Raw genomic sequence first — 15,786 nt, 5'->3', positions numbered from 1 at the left:
CTGCCTTGATTGCTGATTATCTGCTAACTGGCATGCCTTCACCAAAATGATGACATTTCATTGGGAATCTTTGAATCATTGAATTAGTTTCCCACTGTTCTCGTTGTGCTTTTTCCCCCCAGTCTTTCTTCCTCTACTGGTCTTCAAATCTCTCTAGTAATTACTCTTACTGTCTATATTTTCTCCTCTATCTTCCAGTATCTCTCTCTGTCTCCTAAAGTGATGGTGCCCTGTCTCTCCCAGTCATTTCATGGGATGCGGAATACGGACTTCTTGGATAGTTATTCCGCTTTGCCTCACTGATCTGAGAAAAATGAATTCTAGATAATTCTTCACACTGTCGCTCTTAAGCCGAAGACTGTCACCCCGTTGTAGATCCTTCCTCCCCATCCTTATACTCAGGCCCTTTTTAATGTTTGTTTGCATAAGCAGCCGCAATTCTATAAGGGCTTTTTTTCTTCTTCTGAGACTGGTGTGGGCTGTTCTCCTCATTTCACTCACTCACTTTTTTTTCTTCCAGAGAGACTCTCTTTGTCTTCAAGAGGAGAGAGAGAGACACAGATAGGTATTTTTAGCTCTATGACCTATTTCTCCAAAGCTACCTTACTCACTGTCAGTCATCACACTGTTGCTCAGGGATCTTATAATGTGCAGCTAGCATGTATAGTCTATATGTAGTGTGCTAGTGGTGTTGCAGTTGTTTAGAAGGTTAGAGAGGCACGGGTCTGCTCGCTTTTACTCTTTTTTTTTTTTTTGGGAGGTGAGACACCTTGTGGGAAGATCATCAGATGTGGACCGAGGGAGGGTGCCGCTTGCTGATGATTCAGTCTTGTCAGTGTGAACATCTGAGTCAAGTAGTTTTGAGAATAGGAGCTTTGGCTGTGCAAAAATGTGTGGATATTAGTATAGTAGAAGTATTTTACCTCATGATACTGTATTGATGATACTGTAATTTTTCTTTTGAATTTTGAGTAGCTATATGACAAAACACTATTTTACATTTTGGTGAATTGGTGGTTAATTCATGTTAATTTTGTATGATCTCATTTGTTTGTTTCCGTACGATTAGCTTACAACCCACTTACGGTTAGGTTTGGGGTGGGGTGGACATTAATTCTTTTCTTTTTTTAAATTATGTGTTTCCATACCAATCGCATTATACGAATTCATACGATGTCGTCATCTTGTAAAATAGTTAAAGGCCCACTGAAGTGCCTTGGAACGCGCAGCTTTGTATGATGCGTTGACGTAATTTCCACTGAAACAGGAAACTAAGGCGGGACATATTTAATGGCTCCTCCCCCTTTTCAAATAGCCAATAGCGTTTAGTTTACCTCACAGACTGCAAGTAGTACTTGACAGCACCATGGTTTCGAATCCGAGCACTGATGATACGTTAAATTCTAGAGAGCATTTGATTGGACAGAAGATGTGATGAGAAGATGAAGTCAGCGGTGATGTCATATAAATCCGTGATCCATTTTAGCGAAAGTGAGAGACTGTAAGTTTTGAATGCGTATATCTCCTAAATGCGAATTTTGTCATTGTTTTGGAACACACCAGCTTATTCATAACCTTAAGGCTAACATATTCATACTAAAAGCTAAAAAACGTAAATTTTTATTTCAGGGGGCCTTTAAGTTTTCTCCTCGTGTTGGTAAATGCTGTGTAAAACAATTTCTTTTCATTAAAGCAAGTTTGTGTAGTGTGTACGTTGCATTTGCTATCATTGAATGGTGATCAGATCAGCCACCCTGCTCCACTAGACCCAGATATTAATATAATATCACTGATTCCCACCCCAGTTGCTTGCTAGGTTATTTTTGTTGGTTGCTTACAGGCTCAAGTCAGAAATGCACACCCTGGAGTCTCTATGATATTCTGGACATTAGATGTGGTTCGGGTCCTTTCATCAGTGTAAGTTTATGGGATTTTTTTTTCACCCATTTTTTCATCTCCCAGGCGAAAATTGTAAGACCTATGACTTCGAAAAGTAATATCACACCTCTCCTCAACAAGCCACATGGTTTGAGCTATCTTTTTCTTACAAAAAGCATTGTTTGATTGAGAATGTCTTCAACTTCAGCCTGTTTTCGATGGGATGGATCTCACTGATATGTTGAGCTGGTGGTCTGCAGGGTTTACTGCATAACGCAATCAGAGGCTGGCCCGAGCTGAGATTGCCTATGGGGCAACGCTTTAAACAAATAATGATTGTGCCTAGTACAGCCTCTAGCAGATTATAGTATTATAGTACTCTATATCCAAACGTAAAATGCCCCTCAGTCCCTCAAATATATAGCTTCTACATTGGGAGGTGGACATCTGCATCCATCAGGGTATTAATACCATAGACATTTTTGTTCACTCTTTGAATATAGAACTTGCGTATTCTACATGGGCATCTTCAGCCTCATGAGACTGTGTGTACTGTGTGTGTGTGTGTGTGTGTCAGTATGAATCAGAACATGCATTTGAAGCAGAATAGCAGTGTATGGCATAGTCCATTGCTAAACGTGGGTCCATCAGATGAGATTTATAGCTGTTCTTCTTTCGCTGTTATTAGGTGGATAGATCCTCTCCCAAGATTTCAGATATTATTAAAGTGCAGAGGGTCGAAATATTCATCTCTCTACCGGACAAACTGTCCCACTAGCCATTTTCACTGGAGATCTATATGAATACTTGTTTCAAGGAAACCATAGATGGTCCAAGAGGGAAACATAAAGGCTTAAATACGATCTGCGAAGAGCATCACGCAAGAAGCGCAAGCTGGAAGGCAAGTCCTACAGTGTACGGAGCTCACAAATCAGTTGATGGGTCCCCAAATATGTATTTTATGCAGTGAAAATGTGATATAGTCTTATAATAAGCAATGGGATTTACCCTGCAGTCCAAGTGCACCTGTAAGCCTCCCTGTCCATCCTGCAGTCTTTTCAAGCAGTGAAACATGTGGCAGGACATCAGGTCCATGTTATACCACAGGCAACGATTTATGTGAACACATAGCCTGTGCCAGCAAACACAGCAGGGCAATTCAATATAGTAGACAAATGCCTGTGAGGATATATGGTTCTCTTGTCTACAGCAGCGAAGGATCCTGGGTATTCCGTTTGAGCACGGGTGTTTGCTAGCATCACGGTCCACTGTGAACGCAGGTGTCTTTTAGCAGACAATCTCTGAAAATTCATTGAGCATCTTCAGCATTAACACTTTCGGCGAGGACGTTTCAAATAGCTCATTTGGTTCTGCATGCAAATGAGATATTTTGACACTTTTTAAAACTGAAACTCTTCTCTGAGGTGATACTGATGAATATGGAAGTAATTTCATGCTGCTTTTTGCATCCTTGGATTTGTGCTTGGTGAACTAGAATGAATTCTCCACTGATAGTGGTTGAGGGTAAATCCATTGACTTTGTTTAACACATTTTTCATAGACAAATTCATATGAGCTGGAATATTTAATAAACTTTTAAAATACCAACATTTTGCTGCTTTTGGTGACATTTTAATGTGAAGCAAGCAACTGTGCTGTTCTGCATGCAAGCGCTCTATATGTCATAGGCTACCTGTTTTCAAATAAATATAATTTTCTCTTCCTAATCATTTCTTCATCACGTGGATAAATAATTAACTTGCTCTGATTTAAAGAATTGTCTTTGCCTACTGTGTATGAAGTCAGAAAAGATTCAACACTACAGAGAAATGACGCTTAAAGTCGCGATGAAACTGAAGCAGCGACAGATGTTTTCTTTTGTATTGTGACGTATACCGGAGTATAACAGATTGTCAAAAAAAAGGAAAGAAATGTAGGGTGGAGACTTGGTTCATCCATCAGTTGTTGATTGGATTTTGAGATGAGGGCATTGCACTTAAAAATGAATGCCAGCTTAGAGTTGATTGTGGAGCGCCGGGGATTAAGTGGACAAAATTATTGGAGGATGAAATTATCTGGCATATGTCATCAGAAAAACAAATTTTTTTGTTTACATTTTTTTTTAACAGAAAATCAAGTAATGACATAAAAAATTGCAAAGTAAAAAAAAAAAAATTATACAAAAATTTTATTAATACATGAATCGTTCAAAATAAGATCTTGCAAATTCATTTCTGGTAAATTTTCATTTCATGTCAACTTTAATGGGATCAAAATACAGACGTGAAAGCATGTATGTCATGTGACTGACACCACAGTTATTTGCGTTACAGCCCCCAGAGTTTTTCGATAATTTCTTTTATTGCTAATTAACATTTCCATCAGCTATCTTGTTAAACATTATGATGCACTAGTGAGTGACTAAACCTTTTTGTGCAAAATCAATCCTCACATGGAAACTTGTGACGGAACAGGGTCCAAATCTCACCAAATCAGACACATCAACTTCAGTTTGCAATGATATTACTACTCATTTCGTATTGCTCCGATGCCGTTCTGTACTTCAATGTTTAGCCGTGGTATACTGGCTGTCCACTGTCCGACATAATCAGCATGCATTTTAATTTAAGTCGATAAGACTCATAAATGTTTATGTAACATTTGGCCTCCTCCAATGCAGGGCTGAGTTTTGACTATGCTTCTGTAAATGTGCTGCAGTTCTTCCAGTCCTCAATAAGCTAGTCTTCAGCAGGCTGGAGGAAATGTTGCAGCACTTCTATAGAGGGAGAGAGGCAGATGAAGAAAGAAATGAGATAAATCATTTGACTGGGGTAGTGTAGTGAAAAAGAGGAGGGAGGGGTAGTGGGGCGGATGACGAAAAGGGAGAGGTGCTCGAGGAGGTTGCTATTGCAAAGTGTAATCTACAGTACTGATGGGGGATGGGCGTGCCAATATCCTCTTTTAACAATCCTAAGCTCATGGAAATACTGTGGGCCACATCAACATATTAGTCAGCCTCCACCATCAGTGGCACCAGCCACAGAAATTCAGTCCCTTACACCCACATGTGATGCTAAGATCCACTTACAATGAAGCAGCATAGTATTTTTTGAAGTACCCTGGACTGCTGGTATTACCATCTGATGTTGTGGTACTAACGCTGCACTTTTTGGCAAGTAGAGTTTAGGCTTATGTAAAGATTATCTGGCACAGTTCATGAATAAGGCACGCTGTATGACATTTTAAAAAGCATTAAAGGCCCAAATCCACTTTTTTTGTTGTTGTTTGCACGAGAGCTGTTAGATATCTTAGATAAATTATTATCTAACATATATATCATGAAATAACTATAGTTTCAATCATATCTTTTGATTCTCTTTCTTTTAATATCAACTGTCTTGATCATCTTAACTAAATCCGACAATTCAAATTAATTGTGAATACATAATTTTTTAATTGATATATGTATTATTTTTCTTGTTATGAGAAATGTTACACTCTTTTACATGTAGACCCTTTCTCCAGTAATCTTATTACATTTGCACAAATTGTAGAATTTTAATGTTTATTGTGAGAAGATATCACAATAAACAGGTTTAGGTTCAACGACTCCTTTCACAGACTAACTGTTAAAAATAAATACAAATAAATACTTTATATAACAAAGTAAAATGCTTTAGAAGTTTAAGGCACTATGATGTATCCAATTCATGTAGGTGCAGCTACATTCTTCAAAATATTAAGAAACATAATATTAGAAAAATGTTATTACCCAATATTTTTCAATCTGTATGATTATTGCATATAGTATATCTTTATTATACTGACAGTTACTAAATTACTAAATTAAAATGAGTATATTGTGTTTCTTTTTTTCTGAGCGTGTGTGTGTGTGTTTGCATTCAATCACCTGGGAGTCTCTGTACAGTAGTTCAACAGGAGTTTGATATTTTACTGACACAATGCAGCCTCTAGAGGGAGCTCTCTGTTACTTTTCAAAAGGACAACTGTTAATTGAGACTAATTGGCACTGTAGGGAGTTTTCTGGTAGTGTAGTGAGTATAATGAGGAGTACACCAGTAAGTTTCAAGACAAATTTGGACAACATCTCCCTCTGCCTCCTTGCTGGTTTAAATTAAATAGGCTGCAGAAGAAGAGCTAATTTTGGAGAATGTTCTATTTTTGAGGGTCATAGTTGAGCTTTGCACAGGAGTGACAGTGTGGATGCTCGAAGCGCTCCTCTCCAATCATTTATTTTTTTCCCCTTCTCTTTTGGTTTGGGGAAAGGCAAAATGCTCTTGAGGTTCTTGTTTTCCTTTGTTTAGCAAGTGTGTGTGTGTGTGTGTGTCAGCCTGGCTTTCTTTGTGTAAATTGTAAGTGGTTATTACATGCATGCACATTCATAATTGTATCAAGCATGCGTTATCAATGCTGAACACATTTTATTGCAGGATTTGACATGTTGACAATTCCCTGTAAAGGCTTTAGCTGCACAGAAAGGACTCTTTAAGCGGGCAGCAGCTACCAAAAATAGCTTTAAGAGAGTAGATTATAATTTGGAGGCTTTCTTTCATTAGCCTTTGCTTTGATATATGCTTCCAATATAGCAACACAGTGCAGCAAACTCAAATGTAATGAAAATTCAAGAGTAATTGCCTCAGATGTATCTGATTAGATCTGTGCTCCATTTGTCACTGATGCTGACAAATTGAAGTCCGGCCTGAAAGGTTTTGTCCAAATTCTCCTTCACAATAACATAGTCTCTCACTTCTATTAACTCTTTCCCCACCAGTTTTTTTTTGTGTGTGTGTGTGTGTGTGTGTGTGTGTGTGTGTGTGTGTGTGTGTGTGTGTGTGTGTATAAGTTGCCAACCAGCACCCCTGCGCCAGCATTTTTGATCATTTTCACAAAACTTTCATGTCCCCCAGAATATATCGCATTTTTTGTAAAAGACTACATCTAGATTGGATTTAGAATGATGATAAAGAGTAGAGTCAAAACATAGAGTAGATTGAGTCCATCACACATAAAAAGAAAGTAATTTAAGTAATTTTTGCTTAAAACAAGCAAAATTATCTGCCAATGGGGTAAGAAAAAAATCTGAATTTGAATGGAAAACAAGAAAAAAAAAATCTTAATTCAAATGGAAACCAAGATTATTTTTCTTACCCCATTGGCAGATAATTTAGCTTGTTTTAAGCAAAAATTACTTAAATTACTTTCTTTTTTATCTTAAAACAAAATAGAATTTCTTATGTCATTTTACTTCTCTAGTAAACGCTTCTTGATGTAAGAATTTTTAGATATTTGGACTGGAAACAAAACAAAAATACTAATTAAGAAAGCATTTTTTGCAGTGCAACACCCCCAAAGCTTCACAGTCCTATAGCTCGTCCTGGGACAATATTTCATTCAGTAACGTAACATTTGGCAGTTTTGATTTATATGCTGTTTAATGTTTGATGATCGCACTATTTTGTGCATAAGCAATGCTTCTGTCACTTGTTTCTGCTTCTTCTTCGCCTGCGTTTTGATCCAGAGATTCAGTGTAACAGTGAAAACGTGGATTGCCGGAAAATTCCATCAACGGCGAGGAAAGAGTTAATGAAATCCATAGCCGCTTATTCACAGTCGAACAGTGGTCAACCAATGATATGAAGAATTGTGATTAAATTACAGAAAGAACTGCAGGGAACAGTGTTGATCGAGCAAATTGGAATTCACAGAGTTCGGCCTACTTTCAGACTGTATTCCATATGGCAGGCTTTCGGTCGTCTTCCAGCAAGACACATTTCACAGCTTTCAAGGCCACTGCCACAGTATAATATAATGAGATTGTGTAAAAAAGCAAACAAACTGAGAGCGGCCATTTTCTACAGCTGTCAACTTATTACTGAAAGCCAGACTTGTTCCACTAGCACACACACAGGAGTGAGGTGATGGAATGGAGAAGGGGGGGGCTTGACGGCTCTGTGCTCAGACTAGAAAGAGGCTGAGGGGGGAGGGAGCATTGGCTTGAACCTCAGGGGTGAGTTGCTTTGCATTTGTGTCTTTTTCACTACCCATTTCCTTCTAAGGCTTTCAAGTCTGTGCCTAAGTCTATATCACAGTAACTCACTTTTACTTTAAATTATTGGGAAAAAATTTGCATTCTATCTGCGTGGGTCAGGAAGGATTCGCCAGCATAATTGTCAAGAGTTGCCAAGTAGGACGAGGACTGCCACTTAAAAATAAATAGAAGGAAACAATTATCAATATCAACTCATTGATTATTATATTATATTATATTATATTATATTATATTATATTATATTATATTATATTATATTATATTATATTATATTATATTAATTATATTAATTATATTATATTATATTATATTATATGATTTAGTTTGTATATTTAGATTTCAATAATACATTTATAGTTTTTATATAGTCCCTAAAACTATTTAATTCATGAAATAATACATTTTTTAATCACTTTTGAAATAAATAAATGTTTAACTGTTTATTTAAATGTCAAAAGCTTATTGGCTGCTCTGTGTGAACTGTCCGACGACAACGTGCCTAGCAAGGAATGGAAAAGCAATAAATGCTTTATAGAGATGCAATTTAATTAAATGTTTCAATTAAAAATGATTTAACATTTTACTGTTAACATTTGTAGTATTTATTGTTACTACATGTTTGCTACATTTTAAAACATGAATTAAATAAATTGTTTAAATATGTCTATTTATCAATTTGATTTATTTACAATTTTATTCAATTTGTAAATTTATTTGTTTGTTTTTTAACAAAAAACATACTGGTCCTTTATTCGAGTAGCTTAATAAACAAATTAAATAATGTCTTAAGAAAAATAATGTATTAATTAATTACGTTTTTTTCTGAAGAGTAGGGGTTGTGTAAGGGATGAAAAAATATGATCATTCATCATCAGTATAAAAACAATAAATGTCAATGAAAAAGGGCCCACCATAGTGTGTGTCTTTTTTGTGCAATAAATAAAATATCTGCACATTTTGAACTCTAGTGTTATTCAAAAAATTGTACTTCCATGGTATATTAATAAATCATAATGTCATGGTATATTATTTATTACTGAATATTATATTATTTTTTTATTATATTGTGCACAAAATATATTGTATGAATCAGAAATGGGCACCAAACAAAAGTTAATGTGTATTTTCCTGCTGTACTTTCTCATTGGTCAGTTAGATCAAAGTGAAATCATAACACTCAGCATCAACTATCTCAAGGCTAAAACACACACACACACACACACACACACACACACACACACACACACACACACACACACACACACACACTGACCTTTCACTCCCTCTCAGCATAGTTTTACTCACAAAGAAGTGAAAGCGCTTCCTCATGGCACACTGGCATACACACTTTTCCCCGTGGATGCCATTCCTGGCCAGCTCTGCCCGCACACAAGCCAAACTCTGGTTGGTTTGCTTTAGGCTTTTGCTTCCTCTTATTGATTTTTCTGATATTAGCTAACCTCACCCATTTCTCCATTCTGTCAGCTTTCCTCCAAGATACCCAATGTTTTTGGAGCTCCCATACAGTGCGAATACAATGACTGCAAATAATGCATCTCTCAGTAATTTAGTTAAAAAGGCAATAAGAAATGTTTTCTGTTTGCTGCTATTCCTGTAACTGCTTATCCTGTCAGCTGTAAAACTGCATGCCGCTGCTTCATGCTGCTCATGTGGCAAGTCATGAAACATGTCAAGGTATCCGATCCTAGTTTCAGAGTCGGATATAAGCCAGGCCTGTTAATCAGCTGGTATGACTCTTTCTTTCTTTCTTTCTTTCTTTCTTTCTTTCTTTCTTTCTTTCTTTCTTTCTTTCTTTCTTTCTTTCTTTCTTTCTTTCTTTCTAAATCTCAGAGGTTTTTTTGTCCATACAATGAAAGAAAATGGGATTCAGGGTTGTTTTGGCAAAAACAGGGTGGGGTGAACTATCCCTTTAAATTGTATTACATCTTTATATTGGTCATATACAGTAGGTCATCCTGTTCTTTAAATATTGGCATTGGAAAAAAACCTATATAGGTTGACCATGGTTAAGAGGCTTTGTCTGTATAGTTAATGGTGGTGTTGCATTTTGCAATTAATGCTTGGTCATTTTTCTGTTAATTTAACATAGTTCGAATGGACTTATTTAATGATCTTTTATTGTACATAACTCCCATAGCCTGGAATTAGAAATTTTCTGCATCTGCTCATGTCTGTTTCTGTCTTTTTTTTTTCTCCCTCTTCTTAGGCAATCAAGTGGAACCGTCATAAAAAACAGGTATGGTTGTTAAATCCAATACACTGATCTAATCATCCTTCTCCTCACTGGTGCATAGTCATACGCAGAACACAGAGTGTTAAAGTACTGTCACATTTACTATTGCCTTGGTGAAATTTCGTTGCCATAGTCCGGTCATTTCAATAGGAATCCACACAATCTGGAATTTCAATTGAGGGCGGAAAAGTTTCCCACTAAGATTTCGCATTGGGTTCAAGTTGGTAGTGAATTTGCTGCATTGACCAACATAAAGCTGCGTGCTTTAAAAGTTGCTGTGCTTGAGCTGTGCTTCATACATTGCTACACTATTGACTTTTTTGTTTTTGCCCATTAAATTTTGCAGAAACTCTGCTAGTGTGGCCACACTTTAAACCACCAGCAGAAGTGGGCTCATTGAGACAACATCGATTGATTTGAGGAACCTATAAACACGTTGACAGTTTAAGTAACTGTGACTTACTTGCTCAACAAGACTAAGATTCTCTTCAAACGGTTGCTCCACAAAAGCTGTTTACCTTAAAGAAAAAATGACTATAGAAGAAGACATTTTATGCTAATCCATGCTTTGGCGCCCCTTGTGGCAAAGTGGAGAATGCAGCACGTATTTGCATTTACATGCTAGCTTGTATATTTCTACGGAAAAATGTTATATTATTGTATAATTAAGAATTCCATCCCAAGATTTCCATCCCAGGAATTCCATGTCAAGATTTATTAATTTGTTCCCTCGTTTTAGATAAATCGTGGTCGTGTTGTACTAATTTGTTTCATCATTTTAGTTAAATCGTGGCCATGTTCACTAATTCATTACCTAATTTTGATTTAGTTAAATAGTGGCCATGATGAGTGATAGTTGGCCATGATTTAACTAAAACGATTAATCAAATTAGTACAACAAGGCCACGATTTATCTAAAATGAGGGAACAAAATAGGCAAAAATAGGTAAAACAAAATTTAATAGAAATAATAAATCTTGGGATGGAATTCTTATGACAAAATGAAGGAACAAATTAGTACAATGTTAATAAGTTGTAAGAACAAATTTGTGGCCACAATATAATAAAAAATTTTCTCTTCTGCATGTCATGTGCGGGGCTCCATATATTTCAGATATAATTGATTGCTTTTTCATTGTGCTCGTAGGATATGAAAACAAACTATGCCATACAGAGAAGCCACCTTATCTCTTCCGATTCAGGAAGTTCTTGAGGGAACTGCTGTTTTGCACCCAACTCCTTTCAACTGTTGGAGAGGCCCATAATGGAGTATTCTGTTTAAAGGTCCCATATTTTAGTATATTAGTTTTGATGTCCTTGAATATATATTCGTGGTATAAGTGCCAAAAACCATCTCAATATATGTTTACAGCTCCTTTCTCAGGAGCTCTGCCAAGAACAGGTCTACTTAATATTCATGAGCCTCTCTTCTGATTGGCCTGTTGTTTTCTGAGGCGGTGACTGAGTAGTTCTGACATCACATATACGGAAGTCACAACGGCTCGTGAAAAGGCACAGCTACTTTATGCAGGCGGTGTGCATTTGTCTGCGATTGACTGTTTTGAAGCCAGGAAATTTCAGTTTTGACAATATAATATGGGACCTTTAAAACATTCAACCTCCAATCAGAAAGCCTTTCAGAAATTGTTCGATAACAGTCTTGAATGCTCATTTAAAAAGATCTTACCCTGAAAAACAATTTCTCACATATCACAGAGGCTCCGAACTTTGTTTTTTACTCGCTCTCTGACCTTTAGATATTGCTGGTCCATTGTGTGAGATTGACCGCAGAATGAGTGTGCCGTGTGTAGAGGTGTTTAAATGGAGAACCTCAGCACTTCACCACAGGACTTAATATTTCCTCTCAGGTGGACCTGAGCACATGACATTCGATGCACTGTAATTTACTGCCCCTGCACACTTAGTGACTTTTCAACCCACATGGTGAGGACTGATTCCAGCCCACACTGAATGACCAAGATGTGGCCACCAAATCAAACTTGGTCTAAATTAGATAGAAAATGTGTTTTGCTCTGGCCGCCATTTTGTTTGGAGAAATGAGGCTTATTTATTTCAGTCTGACTGAGTTGTTAGTCTTCTGCCACAGGGCTCTTCATCATTCCCCCGCAAGGAGAAATGGATGAGTTCACCAATCACAATGGATTTACACTTACAGCATCAACATCACCTCAAGCCTCTGTCAATTTGTTATCAGGCTTGTTTTAGGGATGCAGTCATTGTTGCATGATGCAATTTTCCTCCATTTCTCACTCCTGTTTGCAGATCAGCGCTTTTGATTTCAATGAAACAAATGATGGCGCATCAGCAGAAACCAGTCAGACTGTGTCCCAAAACTCCTGTCCTCACTAATACTCCCATAGGGTTCATTTTTACAATAGCTTATGACGTGGCAGGGAGTTAACTGTCATTTATTCAGCCGGTTTGAACAAAGAAAAAATGAAGAAAAGGCAACCGCGAGAGAGAAGGGTTAAGAAGATTATTGTCAGGACTTTATACGCACCCACAATTATTTCTGCACTTTTGATCTTTCCTTGTGTTAACAATGAGAGAGAAAACATTAGAGAATAACCTTCAATGCTGAATCAACTAGCAAAATCAAAGGAATATCTTGACTAAAGTCGATGACACTTTGATTTATAACTTTGCCAATCATTATTACGTCTCACTTTGAAATATCGAAATATCATTTGGTGTTCTGTGCTAGTTTTATAATTACTTCTAACTGTCCTTGAATTATGGTTAAAGCGTACTGCTGAATGTACTGACAAGCATTTATGGTAAACTAAAATATACTTCAAAGTTCAATGTCATTTCTGTTATAAAATTAACGTTATTACTGTAGAAAGTTAAGAAACATGTAAGTGTACTCTCTTTAAGTACACTTGAGTGGCCTTTTATTTTATTAATACTGTATTATTAGCAATTACAGTAAAAAAAAAAAAATATATATATATATATATATATATTGTTTGATTTTTTTTTTTTTTTTGATTTTTTTATTATTATTTGAAATAAACTACAAGTGCACTACTTTTTCACAAGGGAGCCTCCCATCCACCCACACCAACATTTAGGAAATCTCATTAAACTTGTTATATGTTTTCATGTATGCAAATTTGAATGTAAATCAACTACTTAGCTGTAAAGCAATATATAACTGTTGCTACTGACTTATTCATGAGTTATTATAAAGTGTTTCCCTGATCTTAAAATTGTTTTACAAATACAGCAGTTTGCTAAGCAGGTTTCTCACTGCAGCCTCAGCAATAAAATCACTGCTGGTACTTTTGTCCTGACCAGTTTCAAGCATGCAGACATACTCTTGAGGACAGAACTGTTGACTGCGTGCTTTTCCTCTCCCCTACATGAACCATTAATGCTCACCACAGTTCTCATGGTGCAGTGTTTTTAAACAACCGTTCCTAATACCTGACCCTTTTATCCACGAGTGAGATTCTGTACAGTATACCGCAATGCACATGTGATATGTTGCTAACAGAGCTGGAAATGAAATTTATATTTTCCAATAAAACACCAGCCAAGACATTTATTTGCCTCCTGCATGTCAGTACAAAGAGTTATCTGCATAGAAGGATGAAAATTTAAAGACCCCTTGAAGTTACTTGGACAAAAATCTGTTTAGCGCAACATGACTCATCAATATTTTTTACTCTAATTTCCCAGAAGAGAGAGACTGTAAATTTTGAATGCGTATGTGCTTAAATATGAATTTTCTCTATAGAAGTGTTCTCTATAGATGGCTTCAAACCTAACACACGCGGAAAGCTCAAATTTCGATTTCTTTAAATAATAAATGTTGTTTTTAATTAGTTGTTTGAGCAGTGAAATCAATCGTTCTTATATTCATGTGTTTGTTGTGACACATTTCCACTTTTTAATTGTTTCCAGCCTTGGTGAGGAGTTTTACCGCGAGGCCATTGAGCACTGCCGCAGTTATAATGCTCGACTTTGTGCTGAGCGCTCCATGCGCCTGCCCTTCCTCGACTCCCAAACAGGCGTTGCACAGAGTAACTGCTACATATGGATGGAGAAGACCCATCGTGGGCCAGGTGTGTGTCTATGTGTACAGTATATCGTACTACATAGGTGATTTTGAGGTTTTGGATGTTTAGGCCATGTTTCTATCCGCCTCTGGTTCTGTTTGACCCAGGTGTGGCTCCAGGGCAGCTCTATACCTATCCAGCACGTTGCTGGAGAAAGAAGAGACGGTTAAACATCTTAGAGGATCCACGTCTTGGACCCATCGAGTTTAAAATCGGTGAGAGCTGGTGTTTTGACGAGAAGGACACACATAATAAATCTTTTATCCATTTTTTAGGGGGCTTTTTGTATGTTGTACAATTGTATTTTCTGATTCAACACCCTAAAAACTTTTTTTTTTCAGTCAGTGAAAGAAAAACAGAAACTTAAGGTATCTACTAACTTAGTCTGATTTTACAGAAAAAAAGACACAACAACAACAAAAACCACACAAATGACCATTCTTAACAAGTTTGGGATTTAAAAGATTTCTCTTATTTAAATTAGTCTCTTATGCTCACCAAGGCTGCATTTATTTAATCAAAAATACAGTAAAAGCAGTAATATTGTGAAATATTATTACAATTTAAAATGATTGTTTTCTATTTTTATATATTTGAAAAGTAATTGATTCCTGTGATGCAAAGCTGAATTTTCAGCATGATTATTCCAGTCTTCAGTGTCACATGATCCTTCAGAAATCATTCCAATATGCTGATTTGATGCTCAAGAAACACTTCTTGTTTCAATTTTCAAAACAGCTGGGCTGCTTAATATGTTTATATGTTTTATGAGCTGAGTAGAAATGCCTTGGCGTAATTATTGTTTCCGGTGTGTGTTCAGACTATGAAACGGCACTAAAGAAGGAAGGGGGTGTTCCTGAGGGTCCTGTGCTGGAGTCACTCCTCAGTGGAGAACTGCTGGACAAGAAAGTTGAAACAAAGGAGGAGGAACCCATGAGTGAATGCCAGGTAAGAAAGATTCCTCCACTATGGAGTTGTTCCCCCTAGAAAGATTTTGTAGCCACGCACTCAACAGTCAACTAGATAAGAGTTCTTTAACACACTATAGCCTTGAAGTACTCACTAAGACACTGTCCCTTTCTGTTGGGAACAAAACTGAAAATCTGTCTGAAAATGTAGTCCTACACCTAACCCAACCCATAACTTATCCCTAAAATCAGAGGGAAATGATAGGTGAATAACACTGATGTAGAAGCACCTAACCCTGATTTTAAGCCTAACCTTTACATAAACTCTAAACTCGTCTATCAAATCTGATTTTGATTGGAATGTTGTTCCAGGATCAACAAAGATGTTGATCCAGGAACATGTTGTACTTGGTGAAATCACGTTCAACACAGAAAATCACGTTTCTGTCTGCTCTCTTCTGCCGTCTTCCTCTCTTTTACTCTTTCGCTCCCCTTCTGATTTCTCTGTAGTACTTGTGTCTCTTTTTGGCAGTAACACAAGTCCCTGCAGGGCTGACACACCCCCACTTCGTTGTTAACTACAAAGTGTGT

General features: G+C 36.9%; 1 protein-coding gene and 1 long non-coding RNA gene across 4 annotated transcripts in view; one reads left to right on the top strand and one right to left on the bottom strand.

Moving 5' to 3' along the window:
- dpf1 (double PHD fingers 1) overlaps positions 1–15,786 on the top strand; it is a 45,259-nt gene that overhangs the window by 2,948 nt on the left and 26,525 nt on the right. For all 3 annotated transcript variants that reach the window (XM_084419064.1, XM_084419066.1, XM_084419065.1), the window contains exons 2-5: positions 10,176–10,205; positions 14,133–14,293; positions 14,395–14,502; positions 15,108–15,235. In XM_084419064.1, the coding sequence (XP_084275190.1) occupies positions 10,176–10,205; positions 14,133–14,293; positions 14,395–14,502; positions 15,108–15,235 (427 nt within the window). The remainder of the gene's footprint in view (positions 1–10,175; positions 10,206–14,132; positions 14,294–14,394; positions 14,503–15,107; positions 15,236–15,786) is intronic.
- LOC311297534 lies at positions 4,110–9,421 on the bottom strand. The gene is made up of 2 exons (XR_014628825.1): positions 9,254–9,421; positions 4,110–4,654 (listed from the first exon to the last, which is right to left on the bottom strand). It is a non-coding gene; the product is annotated as an uncharacterized lncRNA (long non-coding RNA).

Source organism: Rutilus rutilus (genome assembly GCF_951802725.1).
Source record: "Rutilus rutilus genome assembly, chromosome: 9".
In the NCBI taxonomy this organism is placed as follows: domain Eukaryota; kingdom Metazoa; phylum Chordata; class Actinopteri; order Cypriniformes; family Leuciscidae; genus Rutilus; species Rutilus rutilus.
Note: the sequence above shows the minus strand (reverse complement) of the source record. Positions and strands in the feature narration are given on the sequence as shown.